General features: G+C 35.7%; 2 protein-coding genes and 2 long non-coding RNA genes across 4 annotated transcripts; 3 read left to right on the forward strand and 1 right to left on the reverse strand.

Moving 5' to 3' along the window:
- Positions 1-1,678: 1,678 nt before the first annotated feature.
- LOC132267184 (pentatricopeptide repeat-containing protein At1g62680, mitochondrial-like) lies at positions 1,679-3,439 on the forward strand. Its single transcript, XM_059768271.1, has one exon. It carries the CDS (start codon positions 2,591-2,593, stop codon positions 3,437-3,439), a length of 849 nt encoding a protein of 282 aa, XP_059624254.1. The 5' UTR covers positions 1,679-2,590.
- An 81-nt stretch (positions 3,440-3,520) lies between these two features.
- LOC132266208 (pentatricopeptide repeat-containing protein At1g12620-like) lies at positions 3,521-14,282 on the forward strand. Its single transcript, XM_059767060.1, has 4 exons — positions 3,521-3,913; positions 4,004-4,108; positions 12,772-12,919; positions 13,077-14,282. The coding sequence occupies exons 1-4, from the start codon at positions 3,521-3,523 to the stop codon at positions 13,775-13,777; spliced, it is 1,347 nt and encodes a 448-aa protein (XP_059623043.1). The 3' UTR covers positions 13,778-14,282.
- On the forward strand, positions 3,932-5,570 carry LOC132267186 (uncharacterized). The gene is made up of 2 exons (XR_009468915.1): positions 3,932-4,254; positions 5,417-5,570. It is a non-coding gene; the product is annotated as an uncharacterized LOC132267186 (long non-coding RNA).
- A 1,723-nt stretch (positions 14,283-16,005) lies between the features above and the next one.
- LOC132267187 (uncharacterized) lies at positions 16,006-26,692 on the reverse strand. The gene is made up of 2 exons (XR_009468916.1): positions 26,167-26,692; positions 16,006-16,194 (listed from the first exon to the last, which is right to left on the reverse strand). It is a non-coding gene; the product is annotated as an uncharacterized LOC132267187 (long non-coding RNA).
- Between the last annotated feature and the right edge of the window lie 519 nt (positions 26,693-27,211).

A 27,211-nucleotide genomic window follows, 5' to 3' on the forward strand; every position in this document is an offset into this window, starting at 1 on the left:
TCATAAAAACCATTTTATCAAAATTTCTTCTCCCAAAAATCCCTTTCACTTTCAATTCAAAACACTTTCCCCTTTTCTTTCACCAATAGTAAAAATAAAGAAAGTTTACACTTCACAATTTAACATACTTCTTCATAGAAATTTCTAGGAAAATAATAAACATCATGGCATTGAAATTAACATTTAGGCATACTTCTCACATAATACCATCAATACGAATAAGCACAAACTTTTTATTACAACAATTATATCATTTTCAAGGCAAACAATTTAAATAAGGCATGCTTCACAAGAAATTGTAAAAAAATTATACATGCTTACATACATCATTTTTAGCAATTAATAATACAATAGACATAGGAAATCAATACTTAAGCATGTTTTTCATACACATCAATTAATACATAAAAATCAAGAACTTTATACACCACAATAAAATCATTCTAGTATTAATTAACTTCAATTAAACAAGTTAGCAACAATTAATAAGAAATTGACTCACAAAAGAACAAGAAATTGGGAATTAGAAACCCCTACCTCAATCTAAGTAGTCCCAATTTTCACTTCAAATCCTAAAAATGGGTCTCAATTTTCTGACTTCCTAGAGTGGCCAAAAGCTGAAATTGCTGGTATGGATTTGAAGATCTCATTGTGGGCTTCAATTTGTCGCAAACGGCACTTAAAAATTTCAAATAATGAAAGAGAAATCTAAGATCAAAATTTGATTGCAAAAGAAAAAGAAAAAGCAAGTATGAGAGGAAATGAGAGAGAGCAGCAGGACTGAAGAGAGATTAGAGACTAGAAATGTTCTCTTGACCATTAAAATTAAAGGAAGAGTGGGCCTCACTATTTTCTTCTTCTTTTTTTCCTTTTTATTTTACTTTAATTTGCACCATATATAAACATATACACATAAAATAATGCACAACCTTATACAACACATTAAATAAAATAAATATGATGTAAATGGACCCAACTAAACTCCCTGGATGCAACAATTACGATAGCGGGTCCCACACGGGACCGTCTGGCTTGAAAAACAGAAAAATGCAAAAATGACCACCCTTGCATTTCAAAGAGTCCTGGACTCAATGAAATGCTCCAATCAACTCTCGGACATAACCGGCACACTCTACGGTGTCCGGTACGCAAAACGAAAAAAGACAAAAATACCCCTACAACGACTGAATTCCAGAAAATTAAAAAATGGTAAAAATCGAAAACATCACAGAGCCTATTATAGAAGTTTTAAATTATTACATTACCCTTCATAAATATTTAATAAATTTCATAAATAAAGTAAGGAATGGGTTTAACGATGAAAACAACTTAAAAATTTATCTTTTCTTTTATACTACCAATCAAATCAGTTTTTTACTAACCGGACAAAAGAGAAAAACGTTTAATTTCTTTCCCAAGATGTCTCAGGCTTCATTAATTTCATTCCATTTAATTTTTTTCCATTCCTACAGAACGGAACATAAGAGAAGAGAGGAATTTATTATGTTTTCAGTAAAACTAATACTTTACGGGTGTACTCATTTTTAATAAATTTCCTCTATATTCATTACACATAATTTTAGAATGAATCGTTATTTTGATGAATTTATTAAATAATTTTATATTTAATTTAAGAAGGATAATTACGTATTTTTTTAAATAAGTGTTTGGAATTAGACCCTCTAAAGAACCGGTTAGAATCCCTGTTCTCACTTTATCTTCTCTCTCACCTAATGCACAAAATCTCGTTGTCGCTCTCCCCAATCTCTCTCGTCTGTTTCTGTCTAAAATACCTCTTGTCTGTATTTCTCTACTCTCCCACTCTCTCTCTCTACCCTTCACCGGTTCACCCCCCTTTATGTTACGTACTGATTCAGTTCATGAGTTCCAATATGTAATTACAAGTTGTTTGAAAGTGTGGGGATGTTAAAACTGCATGTCGTGTGTTTGATGAAATGCCCGAGAAAAGAATGTGGTGACTTGGAACTGTATGATTTCTGGGTATATTAGGAATGGTAGAATTCGTGATGCTGGTGAGATATTCGATGTTATGCCTAGTAGGAACGAAATTTTTTGTGGGTTTGCAAAGTATGGAAAGTTAGAAGAAGCTCGGAGTTTGTCTGCGGCAAAAGTAGCCAACCCAACCAGATTCGCCCTTCAGGTGACTTGTTTTCACACACACTGACACACACAGCTGAAAGATGATGAAAAGAAAACTTATTTCCTCCACAAATTTTAAAAATGGTGGTGTTCTCTCTCTTCAGAAAGGTACCCGTAAGTCTACAACTTCTCTTAAGCATTGTATTATTTTCTTCATTGATTATCCATTTGCTAGAGGCAATTTAAGGGCTTCGTTTCATTCCCAAACTGGTAAAGACAAAAACCTCACTGTACGAGTAGTCAAACCCGGTGTATGAAGTCTCTGAGAGATCAAAGTGAATTTGATTTCACTAACCTTGACGATGCACTGTCACTGTTTGATGAAATGTCTCAAATGCGGCCTCTTCCTTCAATTGTGCATTTTACTCGATTGTTAGGAGCCATTGTGAGAATGAAACATTTCAGCACTGCAATTTCTTTACTTCATTAAATGGAATCCTCAGGAATGGTAGAGCCAAACTGTTACACTCTGGGCATCTTGATGAATTGTTACTGCCATTTGAATCGGGTTGATTTCGGTTTCTCTGTTCTGGGGAGAACTCTGAAGCTTGGTTATGAAGTGAACTGCGTGATGCTCAACACTTTGATAAGGGGACTCTGCAGCGAGGATAAAATGAGTCAGGCAATAAAGTTGTTTCATGACATGGTGGCAAAAGGATTTCAACCTGATACAACTACTTATAGCACGATCATTGACGATCTTTGTAAGAACAGATTGGTAGCTGAGGCTTTTGACCTCGTTTCGGAAATGATCAGTAAAAGTATTTCACCAAATGTTGTCACTTACAACTCCTTTATCCGTGGCCTATTCAAGTCAAACCAGTGGAAAGAAGCTACAACATTGTTGAATGAAATGGTGAACCAAAAAATCAAACCAGATGTAAGAACCTTCAATATATTGGTGGATGCACTTTGTAAGAAAGGAAAGGTTGCAGAAGCATTAGAAATAGTTGAAGAGATGATTCAAAGAGGTGAGGAGCCTAATACAGTCACTTACAGTACACTGGTGGATGGTTATTGTTTGCAAAGCAAATTTCATGAGGCAAGGAAGATATTTGATTTGATGGTTGCTAGGGGTTGTGCACCTGATGTTCAAAGCTATAACATCTTGACTAATGGATATTGTAGGATGCGAATAATGAGTGAGGCTCTAAGACTGTTTCACGAAATTTCTCAAATGGGATTGGTTCCTGATACTGTTGCTTACACCACTCTTATTGGTGGTTTTTGCCATGCAGGAAATCCTCGAGTTGCACAACAACTTCTAAATGAGATGTGAGCCTGTGACCAACATCCTAATCTTATTACCTACGGTACTTTGTTAGATGGATTGTGTAAAAACCAATGTCTTGCTAAGGCAATGGCTTTGTTTCAAGAGATGGAAGAAAGTAGACTGCATCCTGGTATTGTGGCTTACAGTATCCTAATTGATGGTATGTGCAGAGCTGGGAACGTTAAAGCTGCAAGAGAACTCTTTTGTAGTCTTTCCACCAAAAGGTTGCAGCCTGATATTCTCACATATACCATTATGATTAATGGTCTCTGTAAGAAAGGATTGTTAAGTGAAGCAAACACGTTGCTCAAGAAAATGGAAGAGAGTGGTTGCTCTCCCAATGCTTGCACTTACAATGTAATTGTCCAGGGATTTTTACGAAACAATGAAACGTTAAGGGCAATGCAACTTGTTAAAGAAATGGCTGAGAAGGTTCTCTGCCAATTCATGTACTATGAGCCTTTTATTGGATTTATCAAATAATAGTGAATTGGATCAGTCAGTTTTGGAGATGCTCAATAAGTTTATGTGATCTCTATTGGCTTTTCTGATATTTTGTTGGCCTTGCAGTGTGCTGTATGTATGGCCTATTGGTGCTTGCATCAATGTCGTCTTCATGTTTTTGGGGTGAAATCATTGTTCCTTGAGAAGTACGAAGGAAAGAACCCCAGTTGGGTAATGTTGGGGAACTTAAGAAGAATGCCGGAGTGATATGTATAAAACTGATGGACTAGATGGGATAAGGAAGGTGGCTCGGTGAAAACGAGCAAGGAATTGTTTCTTGAGCGAAAGCAAAGTTGCTGCTGAAGCGTTTGGGTATGGTGTTTCAATGGTCCAAAAGAAACACTGAAATATACCAAACAATCTGTGCTTATCTGCAAGGTCATTTTTTTTTTTTTTCTTTTTTCTTTTTTCCCCCTGAATATCTGCAAGGTCATTCTTAACAAAATTATATGCCAAAATAGTTGAATACCATAGGTTTAGGGACTATATCATGCAACAGTGTCAACTGAGATTAGGGTGACTTCATAGCTGAACTCTTGTACAATTCTCAACTAATGTGTCTGCTTTCTCATTCTTTGTCGCCTTGGAATGTTGTGCTAGTTTTACTCATATTGGATATAATATATATATATATATATATGTATATATATAGACTTCACAATCTTAGATGTATTAGCTGAATTGTGCTGGTAGTTCAAAAACGTGAACTCAGAATTGTTTTTCAATTTGTGGGTATATGTAAAACAAGTATATTATATGTATGCAGTAGTTGAACATTCAACTACTGCATACATATAATATACTTGTGGGTATATGTAAAACAAGTATATTCAATTTGTGGGTATATGTGAACTCAGAATTGTTTTTCAAAATTCGCTGAAGTTGAACATTCAACTCAATTTAAAAGAGAGAGCGTTTTGTGGAAAACCTGTACAGATTCACAAGTATTATAGCAATTAGGATTCCGAAACAATGTTACCTTGGACTCCACCTATCGAATATAGAATATAAAATATAAAAAAAAATTGAATCTAATATAACTAAAGCTTCGTGAACGAAAAGAAAAATATATATATAATATTAGTTACAAGAGAAAAGAAAATACAGTAACAATTATTTATTTTAAATAAAAAGATAAAAAAAGGATACGAAAGATAAGAAAATATAGTAATAATTATTCATTTTGAATAAATTATGAAGCAAAAGAAAGAAAACGGTATCATTCTAGTTTGCAAAAGGTAAGGAAAGGGAAAAACAAAAAAACACTAGTTTAACCAATTTACTGTTACTTAGTGAAGTAAAAAAAAAAAACTATTTGAACTAATTTACTTCCATGAATTCATCCGGAGCCACCTTCTCATTACATCAAGGCTCACTCTCATTTAAGAGCAATCTAAGAATATTTTGCTAATGCAAGCATGCATCAATTATATATATACACACACACACACACACACACGTGTGGCGAGTAAGAAAAAGTTGTACACGAATTTAATAAGAACCTTAAGATGATGATCTAACGGCTAATTAGTTGCGCGCTAGTTTCAGAAAATAATATTCTTTCCATCAGTAGAGTAAAATGAGTATACAGTGGATAGTTTATTAAAGGGAAAAAAATTTCTTTGTTTAATTTTCTCATAGCTCCCTCATTATCTACGCACCTTACGAGTGCAAATCATTCTGAAAATGAATCAACCGTTACCTTGTTAAAGAAAAATAAAATAAAAATCAATTGACTAACGTGAGAAAGTGGCTTATTACTGAAGGCTAATATTAAACGATTTTGCTTATTTGGCTTTACCTCCTCTTCTGATTTTAGAGTGGGAGTCTTTAATTTTTGGTTGCACTTTTGCCAATTCATATATATATACTATAAGAAGGAATAATGCTGGTATGGCAAAACTTTGATAGGAGGGTAATTAAAAAAAATACAACAACAACAACTATATTCAAATTTACATATGGCCCCTTGAAGGGAGGGACGGAGCTAGAATTTTAAAATGATTTTTTTTTTTTTGTTGGGGGGCGGGAGGATACATTTTACTTTGTTCCTTTGAAAATTCAAACTTTCATCATCTATTTTGGAAGGTAAAGAAAATACCACTTGGCTACAAGAGTCTCTTAGTATATAAAATATAAAAAAAGAAGAAAATTATTCAAATATAAGTTAAACTTAAGAATTTTAAGAAGTTGAAAAATAAAAAGGAAAGGAAAATGAAAAAACTTTGTAAAGAAAAAGAGTTTGGTTGAGAAAGGAAAATTTGACTTTTTCTTTTAAAAAAATTAAAAGAATTTGAAAAGTACAAAAAAAAAAATAAAGAAAAAGTTAAAAGAGGGCGGGGCGGGCTAGGTCAGGGGGCACGTGCCCACTAGCTTGCATTGGCTTGGTCCCTACTCGAAGTATATTTTGTACACATGCCCCGATTATCATATTTTGTTACAAAAATGTTCTCATGTCTAAACTATTTTTCTTTAAAATATCATATTGTCTTTTTTTATTGAATTGCATTTAATTCATTGGATATTAAGACATAATTTTATTTTATTTGTTTTTGAAAGGAATCCTATACTAGAGTAAGTTAATTGGAGGATTCCAACCAAAAAATATGTATAAGCTGTATGAATAATAATAATAGTGGATTCTACAAGTAATTCCTGCATATTACAAAATTAAGCTTGATCCATTCATTAATGATCTAAAGAAATGCACAAATCATTTAAAATCACCAAAAAAATAAATAAATAAAAATAAAAAATAAAAAGTAAAAAATAGAAACAAAACAAAGGGTAGTATTTCTAAAATCAATTATCTCTCCAACAAACCCCATAGGACTTAGTTGTAGTGTATCGCTAGGTAGTAAATATGGATATTTTTAGGAAAGCAACGTATTCGTATTTGATACATGTCGATTACTAATATTTTATGGATACTCGTGAATATGTATTCAATACTTTTTAAACGTATTCATAATTTTAAAATATATATTTTAATTTCTACCACGTATCCATTACTTTTTCAAAAACTTTTTAGGTATTTCGACTGCGTATCCAATACTTTTAAGCACTTCATAATATATTTTTAATAAGTTTGAACATTAAAATGCACCTATTCCAACAATAATTACATAGTATAATTGGTAAGAAAAGATCAAATTTTATTAAGTGATGACTAGAGATACTCTATTTATGTCTTGTGAAACAAATTCCTATATTATATTAATAATTGCAATTAAATTCATAATATTTTTTTAAAATTGACCAAACATTAATTTTTTATATATATAAAAATAAAAGATATTAATTTTGTATTGCGGTATCATGTTATACCCGTATATTATTTTTTAAGATTTACAGTATCGCTATACCCATATTATGACGTATTTGTATCCCATATTCATATTTATCCCTATCCTTCTTAGATCACTAGTGATATTTCTTGTTCTATTCATGAAGTCTTAAATGGCACATATGGGTGTGTTTGATTTACCTGAATGAACGTTAAATATAAATATATATATATATATATATATATATATATGAATTAATTAATTTTTTTTATGTCTGACAAAAGTTTAAGTCGAGATTAAGATCAAGTGTATCTAATGGGACTTATAAAATAATTTAAATAAGTTATTTTAATTAAATTTTAATATTTAATAAAAATAAAATATATTTTCTAAAAAAATATTTTATATTCCAACAACAGATGAACCTGAAAAAAAAAAAAAAAAAATTGACTCCGAGAATGAATGAGAGCCACCCATGCAAAATTGAGAGAGCATAGAACTGTCACAAATGTGAGCCTGGAAAATTGTGTCCTTATGTTTTGAAATTCTGTACAACTATTTTTACATCAGCAAACAATGCTTTTCGTTTTTTTGGAACAAAAAGAAAGCAGAAATGCCGCTTCTAATTCCTAAAAACACAAAGCAAAAAACTGATCATAGATAAGCCAAATAACATAAACGTATTTGGGCCATATTAAGTGTGTATAATGATTAGGGTTTGGTTTGCATGACAAAACGAGTGTTCGGAAACGCATTGCTGTGCACTCTCTCCATCTGAACAACTTGTTCTTCTTCTTGAAGTTCTTCAGCTAATAAATGGGGTGGCGTCTCGGAATCGAGACGTTCCCATTCTTCAATGTCCATACCCCACTCAACATAGTTAGCACCTGCCATTGCCAGAGCTTCAAGTGAAACTGACATTTTCTAATTTGCAGATACAGCTCTATATATCTTTACAAGCTTAGATGTACGTATTAGCTGAATTGTGCTGGTAGTTCAAAAAATAGGAACACAGAATTGTTTTTCAATTTGTGGGTACACACATAAAACAAGTTTATTATATGTATGCTATTTATAGCTCGAAAAGTCAAAAAATTTTGTTCTCAAACTTCACGGGGTAGATTAAGGTCAAAATGAGTTGCCCCTTGAATTCTGAAATACAGAAAGAGGGAAAGATTGAATTCTGAATAAAATCATAAATCGACATTCTCGTGATCTGATTTATGTTGTGTTCATTCTTATTTTGAGTTCTCCTTATAAATATTGAGGTCAGCTATGACAATTTATTGTGAGAGTAGCGATGACTAAAAATTCGTTAAGTGGAGTTGGAACATTCAACTCAATTTTTAAGGAAGAGGGGAGGGGGCAAATATCATATACTGGTGGCATGACTTCACTATCCAAACCCTAGTAGCATCTGATCTAAAATTGCAATTGGGTTCCTAAAACAATGTCACGTTGGAGCAATAATACCTGGATATCAAAATATCAAAAATAAGTCGGTCATAACTCATTAAGCTTCGTTTAAAATAGACGAGGGAAAAAAAGAAAGAAGATAATATTAATTATGAAAGAAAATAAAATATAACAATAACTTGTATGGGAAGAGGCCTACCGATCATTAATGATGGTTACAATGTGATTTGGGTGAAGTACCAGGACGGGTGCAAGTTCCTAAAACATGTATGGGAAGAGATCTACGATCAATCGTACGGTGTCATGCTTGCACCCGCGCAGGGCGATGCACACGCGCAAGACAAGGCAAGTTATGAGGGCTACCCGAAACCAAAGTCTATGATGAACACTAAAATTGGACTGCTGATTAATTTCTTAAGGAGTTTACGATCTATCAGGGAAATAAATTAATCATTTGCTCTTCTAATATACTTTATCCATCTTAAATACAATTTAGTCATTTGGACCATACTAAACCTGTCCCAACTCACAAGATAGATGATTGAAATACCACTAAAAATTCATATATACACAAAGTAATCAAATTAAACCATGTACATTCTCATATACATGAAAATACCAAAATAGATACACTTGCTTCCATAGAATTCCTCCAAACTGTTCAATTACCTTACATGTACAAATTGATGCTAATGCCATTATATACATTCCCAAAATACACAAGTGTGACCAAAAGCATATGATTACAAGGATGGGACCATCATGGTCCTATATACAAAGTCTAGACATCAAGTTACAAAATAAGTTCATTCATCTATATTAGCCTTGTTACAAAAAGGAGTAAAAAGGTTCACTAATTCATGCCTATGCCTGTGGATGTGTGTCATTCACCACTTCTTTCCCATGTTCTTAAAATATTAAGGAGTGAGCGACGTTCGCTCAGTACGAAATGCCTAAACACACTTTAAACTCCCGTGAGCTAGCACCCAAAGAAAGGAATAAAAATGAAATAGGGATCATACTTTGAGGGAAAACATAAATCATAAACCATGCACAATTTCGTAAACCAAGTCAGAAAGCAATATAGTAATCAATGCCGATGTTCAAAGGTCATGCTATGAAATGCCATCCCAACACCGCCCAATACTCACACAACTCACACAAAAATCGCTAACCAACTTTACCAAGGCAAAGTTGACTATCCATCCATGGCCTCTCACTGATCACCATTTAGGGCCTAGTTAGTTCAACCATAAAAGTCCTACCCAGCACGTACTCTATTTAGGTTGAGTTAGCCGCCTGGATCAACCAACCCGGCCAATACTCACAAATGCCAATGCCTTGAATGAACTATGCATTCTTAGCGATTCTTTTCTACATAATCATCTATCACCATCAACTATTCATGCTATAACTAACACATACATGCATTGAGGCATTTAGTCAAACATTTGATAGGCAATGTGGAAGATAAGTGTAATTAGGCAACAAGTACAAGGTTTAATACATTTAAGTTGACAAGGCAAGTACATATATATATATATAAGCTTAATAATCATATACATGGCTCAATTTCAACTTGTGATCACATACTTGATCAATTAAGCAATAGAGCATCAAAATGTATAAAAACATAGCAATTTCAATTCTAAACACATAATATTCATAAATATCATAGGCAAGTACCATAAATAGGCAATTTTATGAATATCATAGGCAAGTATTGGGTATCCAATTAATGAATCTTCTTGAGGTGTAGAACAACTTTCTCAACTAGCTTTTAATCCAAATCCTTCATCAACTAGGTGAAATCAAGGGTTTTGTATGGAGTGGGTTTGATAAAAAGGAGGAATAAAAAAAAATAGCAGAAAGAATAGAGTATAGTTTTAAATCTCCTTTCGGTTTCGTTGATGATCCGCCTTTTCCTATTGATTAGGGTTAGTTCAAATGTTTAGTTAATGGATTGAATCTCTTTTTGTTTCGACGTGGAGTAGTGGGCCTTTGTGGGTTTTTTTTAAACTTGCGGTTTGGACTTTTGTCTGGCTACATACCTTTTGTTTCTAAGTTTTGTTTGGGCTATAAGCCTCTTGTTTTTTGGGTTTTATTTGCCCATTGCCGGTACACCTCTCATTGTTGGTTGGCATATGTCCCACGTGTATTTGTATAGTGTTTTTTTCTCTTTTATGCAATTTTTCCACTCACCAAAAAATAAAAAGAGAGCGGAATTTATTATTGTTTTCAATAAAACTAATATTTTACGGGTGTACTCCATTTTATTGAATTTCATCTATATTCTTAAACTAAACGGAATTTTAGTGTGAATTCGTTATTTTGCTGAATTTTTTTAATTAAAAAAGAATAATTTTATATTTTAAAATAAATGTTTAGAAGGTATTTTAGGCATGCTTAAGAACTGGTTCTCTCTCTCCTCTCTCAACGAATGCACAAAATCTCGCCTGTCTCTCTCTACAATCTATCTTAGTTTCTCTTTGCAATCGCTCCCGTCTATATCTCTCTCCTCTGTATCTCTCTAAAAAAAATTACAAGAAGTTTCAAGTGTGGGGATGTTAAGACTGCATGTCGCGTGTTTGATGAAATGGCCGAAAAGAATGTGGTGACTTGGAACTGTATGGTTTCTGGATATATTAGGAATGGTTGGATTCGTGAGGCTTGCGAGATATTCGACAGGAATTTGACGGAAATTTTTGTGGGTTTGCAAAGTATGGAAGTTTAGAAGAAGCTCGGAGTTTGTCTGAGCAAAAATAGCCAACCCAACCAGCTTCGGCCTTCAGGTGACTTGTTTTCACTCACAGAGAGCTGAAAGATGATGAAAAGAAGTGTTATTGCCTCCACAAATTTTAGAAATGGTGGTGTTCTCTCTCTCCAGAAAGGTACCTGTAATTCTACAACTTCTCTTAAGCATTGTGTTATTTTACTCAAGTCGATTTGATTTCACCAACCTTGACGATGCACTGTCATTGTTTGATGAAATGTCTCAAATGCGACCTCTTCCTTCAATTGTGCGTTTTAATCGATTGTTAGGAGCCATTGTAAGAATGAAACATTACACCACGGCAATTTCTTTACTTCATCAAATGGAATCCTCAAATGGTAGAGCCAGACAGTTACACTCTGGGCATATTGATGAATTGTTACTGCCATTTGAATCGGGTCTCTAGGTGCAAAATTTCACTCACTCAATCAGCAATAAAAATAACCAAGAACAGTATATAGAAAAGCGTAGAATTGCTTGGACGCTTGAGATCCCTTTTATTAGAGGTCTTGGCCTCTATTTATACATAAAAAAAGTAGTAGAATTATGGTAGGACTCCCATTGCTTGTCCTCCAATTCTTTCCATGTATGACTTTCTTTACAATTAGATTTCTTTCCATTATTTAATTTTCCATGCGCAGAACTTGCTTTGTGTAGAACTTCCTATTGCAGAGTCTTCCTTCTATGGTAAATTCTTCAACTTGTAGGATTTGTCCAATCTTGAATAACTGGGCTGGCTATATCTTTAACCGGCTGGGCTTGAATAACGGGCCGGATGTTGATATTAGCAAATCGGGTTGATAACCTTTTGATTCGGCCTGGATAAAGGTTGGAGGGCAAATAACAGTGATCATGGGCTAAGAATACATTCAATTTGGGCTTGAGCATGACGGGCCTTTGAAAGACAGATTTGCATCCGTGATGACGTGGAGTAATCTTATTAGAGGGGATTTTTTCCCTCCACAGGGTCGATTTTGGTTTTTCTGTTCTGGGGAGAACTCTGAAGCTTGGTTATGAAGTGGACTGTGTGATGTTCAACACTTTGATGAGGGGACTCTGCAGCGAGGATAAAATAAGTCAGGCAGCAAAAGGATTTCAACCTGATACAACTACTTGCGGAACGATTATAAATGTGCAAAACGAGGAACACCGGCGCAGCTATTGAGTTGATTAAGAAGATGGAAGAGAGAAATTGGGAAACTGATGTCATTGTTTATAGCACCATCATTGACAGCCTTTGTAAGGACAGATTGGTAGCTGAGGCTTTTGACTTCACTTGGAAAATGATCCTTAAAGGCATTTTGCCGAATTTTGTCACTTACAACTCCTTAATTCTTGGCCTATGCAATTCAAACCAGCGCGAAGAAGCTGCAACATTGTTGAATGTAGTGGCGAACGGAAAAATCAAATTGAGTGTACAAGCCTTCAATATATTGGTGGATGCATTTTGTAAGAAAGGGAAGGTTGTAGAAGCATTTGAAATAGTTGAAATGAGGATTCAAAGAGGTGAGGAGCCTAATACAGTAACTTATAATACACTGGTGAATGGTTATTGTCTGCAAAGCAAATTTCTTGAGGCAAGGAAGATATTTGATTTGATGGTTGCTAGGGGTTGTGCACGTGATGTTCAAAGCTATACCATCTTGATTAATGGATATTGTAGGATGCGAAAAAATGAGTGAGGCTCTAAGACTGTTTCAAGAAATTTCTAAGATGGGATTGGTTCCTGATACTGTTACTTACAACACTCTTATAGGTGGTTATTGTTTGCAAAGCAAATTTCATCAGGCAAGGAAGATATTTGATTTGATGGTTGCTAGGGGTTGTGCCCCTAATGTTCAAAGCTATAACATCTTGATTAACGGATATTGTAGGATGCGAAAAATGAGCGAGGCTCTAAGCCTGTTTCACGAAATTTCTCAGATGGGATTGGTTCCTGATACTATTACTTACAACACTCTTATAGGTGGTTTTTGCCACGCAGGAAACCCTCTAGTTGCACAACAACTTCTAAATGAGATGCGAGCCTGTGACCAACATCCTAATCATATTACCTACTGTACTCTGTTAAATGGATTGTGTAAAAACCAATGTCTTGCTGAGGCAATGGCCTTGTTTCGAGAGATGGAAGAAAGTGGACTGCATCCTGATTTTGAGAAAATGGAAGTGAGTGGTTGCACTTCCAAGGTAATTGTCCAGGGATTTCTTCGAAACAATGAGACGGTAAGGGCAATGCAACTTCTTCAAGAAATGGTTGAGAAGGGATTCTCTCCCGATTCATGTACTAAGAGCCTTTTATTGGATTTATCAAATAATAGTGGATTGGATCAATCAGTTTTGGAGATGCTCAATAAGTTTGTGTGATCTCTATTGGGTTTTTTGAAATTTTGTTGGCCTTGCAGTGTACTGTATGTATGGCCTATTGGTGCTTGCATCAATGTCTGTCTTCATGTTTTTGGGGTGAAATCGTTGTTCCATGAGAAGTACGAAGGAAAGAACCCGAGTTGGGAAATGTTGGGGAACTTAAGAATAATGATGGAGGGATTTGTATAAAACTGATCGACTAGATGGGATAAGGAAGGTGGCTTGGTGAAATCGAGCAAGGGATTGTTTCTCTAGCGAAAGCAAAGTTGCTGCTGAAGCGTGTGGGAATGGTGTTTCAATGGACCCAAAGAAACAGTGAAATTTACCAAACAATCTGTGCTTATCTCACTCTTTATTTTGGAATGATGAACTATATTTACTTTGTCGCATCTGCTTAATGGAGAGGATTGGATTATAATGAAAAGAAAGAATCTTGCCATCAAGTTGATTTGTACTATATATATATATATATGTATAGAGAGAGAGAGAGAGAGAGAGAGAGAGAGAGTTATTTTTTGTTTATTATATTAGTTTGAAGAAAAAAAAAAATTCTTCTTGTTCAAAACCTCCCTACTGAACTCTCGAGCCTTTAATTAGAGTCCTTCATTTGGGGACGGATTTGTGTAATTTTTATGAACACTCTCTCTCGGTCTGTTGTGGCCGTCGGCAGAACACAATCTCACTCAAAAGATTGGCTCACACACACCCTGCGGGGTGCGCAAAACCTAATATATAGTTAGCAACCTTTTAGAAAGAGAATCGAACAAGAAAACTAATTTCTACACATATTAGCAAAGTGCGACCGGTCCACTAATTTCTACACATAATAACAAAGCCCAACCGATCGGACATTTTCAGGCCAAAAGTCAAACTGTAATCCGACTAATAATCAAGCTCTATAACCTAAACAATCTTCCACTTGGAGGCTAGAGTGGTAAATTCAATCTATCTCAGTGCATGTCGATGTGCTTATCTTTGTTTTCAAGTTAGAAAACCAACTGAAGTTGGATCACTTGTAAAATCATTTTTAGAACCAAGGGCTCAAATCCAAATGTCAAACTAGGAGTATATTAACTCCAATGTTTTTATCTCGTTTCTTGTATGGGAGAAGCATTTCTCACACACATTCCCATTTCATATTTTGCAAGTATTATACACAATGTGTGTGTGAGAGAGAGAGAAAGAGACAAGTTACAGAGTTAATTGGGTAAAAACAGCACTAGGCACCAAATATTAGTGGTGTTCTCTGTTTTATGTTTTGAAATTCTGTAAAACTATCTTAATTTACATCACCAAACCATGTTTTTCGTTTTCTTTGGAACAAAAAGAAAGCAGAAATGCTGCTTCTGATTCCTAAAAACAGAGAACAAAAAATGACCCTAATAGTAGTCATTACTGGACTTGTTGATGCCTTGAGCATCATCTTGATTTACAACTTACCAACACCATCCGTATTGACCCCAAGCAAACCCAATGTCTCCATTTCTACAATTCTTCCCAAACCCAATTTTAAATACCATCCTACACTTGCTCCACCATGATCTTCATCACCATTTCTCAACTGGTTCTTGAAATCCGGAACGAAACCGAGTGTTCGGAAACCCATTCTTGTTCACTCTCTCCCTATGAACTTCTACTCATAGAACAAGTATGTATGTGCAAACATATTTGTTCTCAAACTTCACGGGTTAAACTAAGGTCAAGATGTGTTGCCCTTTGAATTCTGCGATAGAGAGAGAGAGGGAGAGATTGAATTCTCAACAAAAATCATAAACCAATATTCTCGTGATCTGATTCCTGTTGTGCCTGTACTCATATTGAACTCTCCTTAATATCTATCCTGTGATTATGACGTCAGCTATGACAATTTATTGTGATAGCAGTGACGACCAAAAATTGGTTAATGAATATTTCAACCAATTAAAAAAAAAAAAAAAGTGAGGGAATAAGGAATGGATTAGACATCTCTACAGAAGATATTGTGTCATTTTCTCTTTTTGTTCGATTGAATGGAGGAGGAAAAGAAACCGACAACTTCTCGTAAACATTTATGGCTAGGGAAGTACAGATTAACAAGTATCAGATTGCTGGCATGACTCTACCATCCAAACTCTAATAACATATGGTCTAAAATAGTAATTCTGATTCTGAAACAATGTTTCTTTGGAGCAATAACACTCCGTGACCAAACATATCAAAAATGAATCTGACATAACTAAGAAATGGTATTGAGAGCAAGATGACTAAAATTAAATGTTTTTAAGACGTTGCAATCTGTTTATCATTACTTCAGTGGAATTATAGTTTCAAAATATAGAAATCTCCCAACAAAGCCAAAATATATAAATGGTTAACTTCAAACACCGCTGAATTCCCTCGTTTAGCCAACAATTCTGAACTTGACCTTGGACTCGAGCCTGAAATCGATACCCAAAAAAATAACAATAAAGAGGACAAGTGTTATAAACACAAACGAGTGCTAATAAATAAAAATAAAAATAAAAATAAAAAGGTGAACGTGAAGTGAATTTTTATAGATGCAAGTGAAGAAATAATGACGACAGTGTACTTAGGCACCCTGTGTTTACCATGAAAATATCTTTCGACTCAATACACGTACATTTCTAGTGTTTCACTATCACTATTTCTTCTTTCTTTTTATTTTTCCCCTCCTGTGCATGGATAAATTTGTTTAAAAAATACATATGGTTACAATAAGAACACAACAATATATACTGTTTCAGGGTAGAAATATATAAAAATAAAAATATGCAAATTTAAAACAACAATCTTTGTCACGTCTTATATTACGAATACTCTCGTACTAAAAATTTATGCAATACAAGTTGAGTTACATTGCATTTATATAAATTAAGAGTAAATTCGACAAAATATTTCTATAATATCGCAATTTTTTGTTTCCCGAGTGAATTTAAGTATTTGGACCCTGTTATATTTTTTTTCTTACAATTATACTATGATCTTATAATTATAAATAGAAAATTACATTTCGATATTCAAGACCTATTAAATATAAGTTTCAAAGGATGCAGATATGTGGTGGTAGTTACTGGCAAGTACCATATAGTTAACAGAGTGAACTGATATAATAATAAATAAATTGAGGACAAAAGAAGAATGCAAATAGGCTCCAAATGTCAATTTGGAGTATATATGCAAAAATTTAATTATTAGTGGAATTGTTGATGTCTTCAAGTCTCTTTTCTTTTTTCTTTTTCTCTCCTTTCTTAGGATCACCAATAGCCTTATTATGGAATTCATCAACGATCATCCTATTCACCTCAAGCTCCACAATGGAGTCAAAATCCTATCTAGTGACATGTATTCCCCTTCGGCTCCGCAATGGATTCAAAATCCTATCTAGTGACATGTATTCCACGATACACTAAAAGGGCTGAGATCAACCCAACAATGGGTCCTACTTGCTGCTGGGTTGATCTCAGCCTTCCCAAACGCCCCTATTGTGGGACTCTGCAATGTCTTATCTATATAACTCTTCCCAAAACCCGCTTTTCGATTGTATCCTACAGTTACTTCATCATCCTAATTGCCACCATCTTCATCATCATCTGAAAACTATTAGGAAAGCCATCTTATTAACTCTCTCCCTCTGGGCTTCTTCCTCTTATTCTTCAGCTAATAAATAGGGTGGTGGCTCCAAGTTGAGGCGTTCCCATTCTTTGATGTCTGTACTGGGCCCAAGATGGTTAGCAGCTGCCATTGCCAGAGCTTCGAGTGAAACTGACATGTTCTTGGCAGACACAAATATATATCTTCACAATCTTGAGTGTATATTAACTGAATAGAACCGACGGTTCAAACAAGAACTCGAATGTTTTTCAATATGAAGGCAACTATAGAACAAGTATATAAATGCAATCTATAGCTGGAAAAATCAAACAGTTTTGTTCTCAAACTTCACGAGTGAAATTAAGGTCAAATGGAGTTACCTCTTGAATTCTGAGAAAGGGAAAGAGATGGAGAAATTGAATTCTGAATTAAAATCAAAAAACAATAAGTAATTCCTAGTGTCTATGCTCTTTTTAAATTCTCCTTTAAAACTATGGAGATTATGATGTGTCATGTATGACAAATGCTGGTGACTTAATGTTGGTAATTAATAATTAAATCTATGATTCTATGGTGTAATATTTTGATATTACTTTTCTTTAACCAAACCGTGAAGTACTGGAGTTCAGAAATTAAAACGTTCAGAATAAACTTCATAAGAGAAGAAAGAAAAAATAAGTGAAAAAAATACATTTGATGCATGCAGGTACCTAGTCCATGACCTCCAGTATTCACGTACAAATAAAAATATATGTGTGTGTGTGTATGAGTACACATGTGCATGCACATGTGTCATCCTGTTGTAAATACACTAGATGATAGTTTTGTTTCCAGATGGTGCCCACAGAAAAAGAACTGGCATATTTGGGAAGCATTGAAGCTCCAAAGGGGATCCCCTCGGCCTCTCCTGCAAGGTGTTAAATAAATTCTTTTACAAGGAGTTCCTCTCTACAAATAAACCTCGAGCCCGCCATGAGAAACTCCTCCTGATGGATAAGTCTCACTATGGTACCTTAAAGGAGCTCTCCCATAGGATGAACCTCAAAGGGGAATTTTCCGAGGAGCTCCACTCAACAGAAAAACGTCAAAGCCCTGAAGAACTCCTCCCGATAGATAAACCTTAGCGATCGGCTTAAGATCTCCGAGGAGTTCTAAACCTCGGAGGTAAAATACAAGATGACCTTCTTAATTCTAGCCGGGAAGATTCATCCCTTCAGAGGGACCCTGGGAGTGTTGGCTTGGCGGTTGAGCCCTGAGGATCCGCTAGAGGCATCGACATTGTCGTCTAGCCTGTCACAAAATAAGAAGAGGAGTGATCTCTAAAAGAGGAGGGACCATAACCTAACTACTTAGGAAAACCTCTTGTCAATCTAACAAGCTGCCATTGAGCCATGGGATTGTCCTACCTAATCCCTAAAGACCTCTCCCAATCATCCTTTCACTCCTTTTATCCAGAAGTGATTATGGTCGACCAAAGGTCTTTACCCTTTGCCAAAACAGTATATAAAGAGCACTTGATGCTCCATTAAGGGCATTCACCAACCCTGAGAATTGAGACTTTAAGACTCACAGAGAAAGCTAAGACAGAATACAGAAACTTTTTCAACCTAGAAACCTCAAACCACTGCAAGAGATGCTCAAATAGCTCCTCGTCCTCTTCTTTACTCCTCCTTGACAGCTCGAGTGTCCCAAGGTCCTATACTCACTGTGGGACCATTGTGCAAACATGACTCCCTCACCACATCGAACTGCATACAAACAATGCAAAAGCTATTTATTTTTTCATTCTGGTTCTGGCAAATGAGGGCGCACCTTGGCACAATGGTAAGGCTACTCCATTGTGTCCTGGAGGCAGTGGCAGAAGCTTGGCGCACTGGGTTTGTCGGTTAGCCCTTTTCAATTTTGGCAAATAATAATAATAATAAAGAGGACACGTGTTATAAATACAAACGAGTGTTAATAAATAAGTCATGACCTAGTCTTAACGAGCCTATTAGGAAGCATGTTTGCGAACTTGACAAAAGGAACTGTTTGGGGGTCTGAATTCAATCATTCTGAACTCACAAGCTCCCTGTGAGGCCCACTGCAGCTGGTGTTCCAGAAGGAGCTTATGAGTGTTCAGAGGGTTCGAATTCAAAAAAAATTTATCATTACCCCTTAAGGAATGAATACAAACTCAGTAAAAAAAATGAATGTGAAATGAATATTTATAGATGCAAGTGAAGAAATAATGATGACAGTGTAATTAGGCACATTGTGTTTACCATAAAAATATATTTCCACCCAATACACGGATATTTCTAGTGTTTCGGGTTCACTAGTTCTTCTTTCTTTCTTTTTATTTTTCCCCTCCTGTGCATGGATAAATTTGTTTAAAAATTATATATGGTTACAATAAGAACACAACAATATATACTGTTTCAGAGTAGAAATATATAAAAATTAAAATATGTAAATTTAAAACAATAATCTTTGTCACGTCTTATATTACTAATATTCACGTACTAAAAAATTATGCAAAACAAGTTGAGTTAAATTGCATTTATATAAATTAAGAGTAAATTCGACAAAATATTTCTATAATATCGCAATTTTTTGTTTCCTGAGTGAATTTAAGTATTTGGACCCTGTTATATTTTTTTCTTACAGTTATACTATGATCTTATAATTATAAATAGAAAATTACATTTCGATATTCAAGACCTATTATATATAAGTTTCAAAGGATGCAGATATGTGGTGGTAGTTACTGGCAAGTACCATATAGTTAACAGAGTGAACTGATATAATAATAAATAAATTGAGGACAAAAGAAGAATGCAAATAGGCTCCAAATGTCAATTTGGAGTATATATGCAAAAATTTAATTATTAGTGGAATTGTTGATGTCTTCAAGTCTCTTTTCTTTTTTATTTTTTCTCACCTTTCTTAGGATCACCAATAGCCTTATTATGGAATTCATCAACGATCATCCTATTCACCTTAGGGTCCGCAATGGGGTCAAAGTCCTATCTAGTGACATGTATTCTCCTTAGGCTCCGCAATGGATTCAAAATCCTATCTAGTGACATGTATTCCGCGGTAAACTAATAGGGCTGAGATCAACCCAACAATGGGTCCTACTTGCTGCTGGGTTGATCTCAGCCTTCCCAAACGCCCATATTGTGGGACTCTGCAATGTCTTATCTATAACTCTTCCCAAAACCCGCTTTTCGATTGTATCCTACAGCTACTTCATCATCCTAATTAGCACCATCTTCATCATCGTCTGAAAACTATTACGAAAGCCATTCTTATTTACTCTCTCCCTCTGGACTTCTTCCTCTTATTCTTCAGCTAATAAATAGGGTGGTGGCTCCAAGTTGAAGCGTTCCCATTCTTTGATGTCTGTACTGGGCCCAAGATGGTTAGCAGCTGCCATTGCCAGAGCTTCAAGTGAAATTGACATGTTCTTGGCAGACACAAATATATATCTTCACAATCTTGAGTGTATATTAACTGAATAGAACCGATGGTTCAAACAAGAACTCGAATATTTTTCAATATGAAGGCACCTATAGAACAAGTATATAAATGCAATCTATAGCTGGAAAAATCAAACAGTTTTGTTCTCAAACTTCACGAGTTAAATTAAGGTCAAATGGAGTTACCTCTTGAATTCTGAGAAAGGGAAAGAGATGGAGAAAATGAATTCTAAATTATAATCACAAAACAATATGTGATTCCTAGTGTCTATGCTCTTTTTAAATTCTCCTCTAAAACTATGGAGATTATGATGTGTCATGTATGACAAATGTTGGTGACTTAATGTTGGTAATTAATGATTAAATCTATGATTCTATGGTGTAATATTTTGATATTACTTTTCTTTAACCAAACCGTGAAGTACTGGAGTTCAGAAATTAAAACATTCAAACTAAACTTCACATAAGAGAAGAAAGAAAAGTTAAGTGAAAAAATACATTTGGCATGTAGGCATGACCTCCAGTATTCCAGATGGTGCCCACAGAAAAAGAACTGGCATATTTGGGAAGCATTGAAGCTCCAAAGGGGATCCCCTCGCCTCTCCTGCAAGGCGTTAAATAAATTCTTTTACAAGGAGTTCCTCTCTACAAATAAACCTCGAGCCCACCATGAGAAACTCCTCCTGATGGATAAGTCTCCCATAGGATGAACCTCAAAGGGAAATTTTCCGAGGAGCTCCACTCAACGGATAAACCTCAAAGCCCTGAAGAACTCCTCCCGATAGATAAACCTTAGCGATCGGCTTAAGACCCCCAAGGAGTTGTAAACCTCGAACGTAAAATACAAGATGACCTTCTTAATTCTAGCCAGGAAGACCTCAAGGGAAGATTCATCCCTTCAGAGGGACCCTGGGAGTGTTGGCTTGGCGGTTGAGCCCTGAGGATTCGCTAGAGGCATCGACGTTGTCGTCTAGCCTATCACAAAATAAGAAGAGGAGTGATCTCTAAAAGAGGAGGGACCATAACCTAACTACTTAGGAAAACCTCTTGTCAATCTAACAAGCTGCCATTGAGCCATGGGATTGTCCTACCTAATCCCTAAAGACCTCTCCCAATCATCCTTTCACTCCTTTTATCTGGAAGTGATTATGGTTGACCAAAGGTCTTTACCCTTCACCAAAACAGTATATAAAGAGCACTTGATGCTCCATTAAGGGTATTCACCAACCCTGAGAACTGAGACTTTAAGAGTCACAGAGAAAGCTAAGACAGAATACAGAAACTTGTTCAACCTAGAAACCTCTAACCTCTGCAAGAGATGACTCAAATAGCTCCTCGTCCTCTTCTTTACTCCTCTGTGACAGCTCGAGTGTCCACCAGGTCCTATACTCACTGTGGGACCATTGTGCAAACATGACTCCTCACTACATCGAACTACATACAAACAATGCAAAAGCTTTTATTTTTTCATTCTTGTTCTGGCAAATGAGGGCGCGCCTTGGCACAATGGTAAGGCTGCTCCATTGTGTCCTGGAGGCCGTGGCAGAAGCTTGGCGCACTGGGTTAGTCGGTTAGCCCTTTTCAATTTTGGCAAATAACTCCCACAATACTCTTGTAGAGACTTAAATCCTCAACTATATTATGCATATTGGTATTGTCCAAAACCAAACATACAGAATCTAAAATAGTAACTGGTAGTTTGGAACAATATAGAACTCAAAAACCTGGATACAAATACTTCTTGTTGTATACTGTTCGGTTTTTATATAAATCAAACATAATAAAAGTTTGTAAATGTTGACACCCTTTTTGGTAAATTTTGTATCAATGACATGTCAACCAATTTGGGGATAATGTGACACGTGGGCAAGTGACGTGGCAGTAAGCTTGGACTGAAATGGAACATTCGGCAGTATTATTGGGCAATGACGTGGCTGTGATTTGGACGGAAATGGGGATATATATTTTTATCGTGGATTCAAATGGCATGTAAATGTGGTTAAAGTATTTGAATTAGTTGGGCAAGGTTTGTAGTTGCTAATAGTTATCTGTAGGATAATTTAATTTAAATATGCAGTTGTTTAGGTCATGGAGTTTTTAATCAAGTAGGATGTTTATCTATAGGATTAGTTTTATTTGAATTTACGTTTATTTGTAGAAATTATTCATTGTAAAAATAAAAATAAATAAAAATAAAAAATAAAAGTACATAGGCCACTTTGCTTTTAGCCGATTTGTACCCTTCCATTCATGGCAACCATGTTGAATGGAAGCAAGTTGGGTTTGCTCTATCTTTCCGATTTGATTTACAGGAGCAACCTGCTGATACTCAACTGTTGGAACTCGCCGATAATCGGCAGTCGGTGACTGATAATTTTCTGGCAAACTTTGCTACCGATTTTCTGGTAAAATTTTCTGCCGAAATCAGCAAGGCTGGCCAATTTCTGTACCAGTTATCGGCAGCCCCTCATGTAATGGAGGTTGTGATACAGGGGTGACATACTGATTTACCACCTGGTCAGGGTATGGTTTCTTGTACACGGGCTGAGGACGTCTACACCCTTGAGCTACCTCGGCCTGGATTAGGGTTAAAATCAGCGCCCTATCATCAAGCTAAAGCGGAGGATACGGATCAACCCATTCCCGTTGTGGATTTGCAATTATGTGCCCCCCGGCAGCCGCCGGTGGTATTAATGAATTAACCCTACCTTGGTTCTGATTGCCCCCCTGTCGCTGATCTCTTAAAGGAGGAATTAGCTACATCAGTTGGCGTTGCACATTCTGATTTTGCTGGTGATTTACTAGCGGTTGAGGACGTCTTTGCCCTTGAGCTATCTTGACCCATAGGGCTGAAATCTGAGCCATAATTGCTTTAATCTCCTAATTCACCTGCCGATAATTGGATGCTAGTCGCTAATCACTTTCAGGCCAACCATATGACTAATTGGCCATCGGCTGCTCCCCGAGTACCGGAGGTTGTGATACAGCATGCTGATTTACCACTTGCCGATAATCGGCTGTTGGTGACTGGTTTGCCACTCGCCGATAATCAACTGTTGGCATCTGCCGATAATCAACTACTGGAGCATGCCGATAATCAGCGACTGTTGGCGTCTGCCGATAATCAACTATTGGCGTTTGCCGATAATCGACTGTTGGCGTCTGCCGATAATCGGCGGCTGGAACATGCTGATAATCGACGGCTGCTAGAACATGCCGATAATCGACTGCTGTTGGCATCTGCCGATAATCATCTAGCCAACCATATGGCTAGTTAAAATACTGGTTCATCGGCTGAGAAGCCGACTGCATATTTTTTATCATAAATCACTCACCTAGTGGGGTTCCACTTGGCATGCCAAAAATGTTGACGCTAAAATCGGCTCCTTAGATTTGATTCTAAATTGATGTAATACGGGTGTACCAAAACCAATACTGTGGTTCGAGTGTGAATTATCAGCTGCTGTCTCTTTGAGAATATTGACTATCAGGCGATGCGAGGAAAAAGAGAACAAATATAACTCCTCTTTGAGTTCTAATTGCCTTAATTAAAAGGACTTTATCAGTGAATAATATATAGTAATAATTTGATAATAGAAATGGGAGAGAAATAGATATACAAAGTGATAGGGAGAAGAGATAGGGAGAGAAATAGAACGAGACTGAAATAGAGAGGGAGAGAGATAGAAATGGCAAAGATGCTATATAAAGAAAGGAGCTTGAGAAAGCAAACAAAATAATATAATGATTCTGAGGATGCTTATTTATAGAAAAATTCATAAAACAAACTCTTATGCATAAGCATTCTAAATACATCAAACTCTATCAAATAACTAAATACTAATTTCAAATAAAATCTAATCTTATAGATAAACATCCTACTTGATTATGCAACTAATACTAAACAAAAGATAAGTCCTAAAACAATGATCTTTATCCATTATTTATTCAAAATATTCTTCCCATCTTTGCATACAACTTGAATTCCACGTTGAAAAATACAACTCCATTCAGCCAAAATATATCCACATCATCGGCCCATATACAAAACTGAACCTTCCATTATAGCCAAGCTATCACCGCGTCATTGCATTTCAAGCCCACTTGTAATTCAAGCCCAATTACCAAAAAGGGTGTCAACAATGGGCTTGAAATTGGGGGCATTGTTGACACCCTTTTTGGCAATTGGGCTTGGACTATAAATGGGCAAATCCTTAATTGGTTTATAGGCTGGCAATATCGGCAAACTATCTGAAAATCTTGAAAGAACCCTAAATCGACAGATTTGGCTAATATGAAATAAAATAGGATGTTTATCTATAGGATTAATTTTATTTGAATTTACGTTTAGTTATGTGATAGAGTTGTAAAGTAATTAGGTATTTGCTTTACAAATAATTTATATAAATAAACAAAGGGGCATGCTAAGAACGAGGTCCAGCACCCTCAGAATCTTTTAATTATTATTGTTGTTTTCTCAAGCTCTTTCCTTATATAACATCCTTGCTATCTCTATCTCTCTCCCTCTCTATTTCAATCTCGTTCTATTTCTCTCCCTATATATCTCTCTCTCTATCTCTTCTCCGTATCACTTTCTATATCTATTTCTCTCCCCTTTCTATTCTCAAATTATTACTATATATTATTTACTGATAAAGTCCTTTTTAATTAAGGCAATTAGAACTCAAAGAGGAGTTATATTTGTTCTTTTTCTCCTCGCATCGCCTGATAGTCAATATTCTCAAAGAGACTGCAGTCGACAACTCACACTCGAACCACAATATTGGTTCTGGCACGCCCGCATTACATCAATTTAGAATCGGATCTAAGGAGCCGATTTTAGCGTCAATAGTAAAAGTTCTTACTGTTATTTACCAAAAGAAATGTGAATAAATATGAAAGGGTGATCGATAGCCATCGGTTTGGCTAGGGGCATGTAGTAGGCTATAAACCACTAGATTGGTAAGCCTTTGTCATAACAGACACGTATCTTGCCTCTCCATTACACAAGCCAGAAGTTTATTTACTCTCCATTTAATCTATTTATTTTCAGTGATAGTTTATGTACAGATATATTATATTATAATGTTTGAATTACGCAATTTATATTCCTGTATGGTTACATTATTTTACTATATTACATTTTTTTTATGATTACTTAAATATTATTATAAATTAAAAATACTCCAATCCCCCAACATATACACCATAAATGTATCTCCAGCAAGCAACAGCTAAAAAAGCCCTAATTATTCAATACTATTTCAAAAGCAAATTAAAAAAAGGAAAAAAGCACAAAAATGAATCAAAACTTGGTTCTAGGTAAGGGTTTACCATGAACTAGTAGAGACCTAGCTAATGGTTTGATCGATCAGTCCCCTCAGTCCGTGACGCTTCCGTTTGTTTGACATTGCTAGCAGGCGGTTCCTTCCTTGCTTGATCTTCATCTCCAATTCCATGGACAAGGTCCTTGAGCATGAGATAAGTGTGTACGAGCATGATGTCCCTCTCCTTCTGCTTCTGTTTGGCTTCAGCAGTCTGCCTCAGCCTGTCTCCAAACACCCTCTCTTTGACCCTCTCCACCATTTTACCCGTAGAATCAGCGAAGCTCAGTGATATCACCTTCAATCTGTTCATGATTGTATCTTGTTCCCTTATCTCTGCCATCATTTGCTCGTATATCTTCTTGCTCTCTGGATGAACATATACGATATATTCATCTTTAGGCACCGTGTCAGTCACTATCTTCCTCATTTTGAGCTGCCTAACTAGGGTTTGGGGCTTCATTTTCTCGCTCTCTGCGAATTTTCTCGCTCTTGCTTGCTCTTTGCGAAAGATTTCTCCCAAACGATAATTGTAATTTACTAGTACTGTCCTATACGGCGAGGGCTTGTTTGTCTCTTTGGGCTACCAGTTCGGGTTTGGGTTTTGTTCGGGTTTGATTGTTTTTTCTTGACCCATTTCCTATGAAACACTGATATACAGATACAAATAGGCCTCTCTTTCAATCGAATGAATCAAATTCATATCCAATTTGTTAATTTAGTGAATTATTGGATTTGAATTGTTAACGGATTATCTGATTGAATGTTTCAATTCATATCCTATTTAGCTCAGATTCGGATCAAATCAGATTTAGTTTAAAATCATATTTACTCACATATAAAGTTATATTGGATTCAGATTAAAATCATATTCACTCACATGTTGACGCTAAAATTTGATGTGTGCGGACATGCCAGAACCAATTGTATGGTTCGAATGTGTATTGTCAACTGTAATCCCTTTGAGAATATTGACTTTCAGGCAATGCGAAGAAAAAGAGAACAAGTAAACTCCTCTTATGAGTTCAGGATTGCCTTAATTAAAAGAACTTTCA

This window comes from Cornus florida, unplaced genomic scaffold (genome assembly GCF_030987335.1).
Source record: "Cornus florida cultivar Cherokee Brave unplaced genomic scaffold, ASM3098733v1 CherokeeBrave_3.0.0_Hap2_Chr07, whole genome shotgun sequence".
Classification (NCBI taxonomy): Eukaryota; Viridiplantae; Streptophyta; class Magnoliopsida; order Cornales; family Cornaceae; genus Cornus; species Cornus florida.

Coding starts and splice junctions, on each gene's coding strand:
- LOC132266208 (XM_059767060.1), top strand. CDS start 3,521: ATGGCTTTGTTTCAAGAGATGGAAGAAAGTAGACTGCATCCTGGTATT. Junction 3,914..4,003: donor CTTTTATTGGATTTATCAAA/TAATAGTGAATT, acceptor TTGGCCTTGCAG/TGTGCTGTATGTATGGCCTA. Junction 12,920..13,076: donor TGAAATGAGGATTCAAAGAG/GTGAGGAGCCTA, acceptor TGGATATTGTAG/GATGCGAAAAAATGAGTGAG.
- LOC132267184 (XM_059768271.1), top strand. CDS start 2,591: ATGGAATCCTCAGGAATGGTAGAGCCAAACTGTTACACTCTGGGCATC.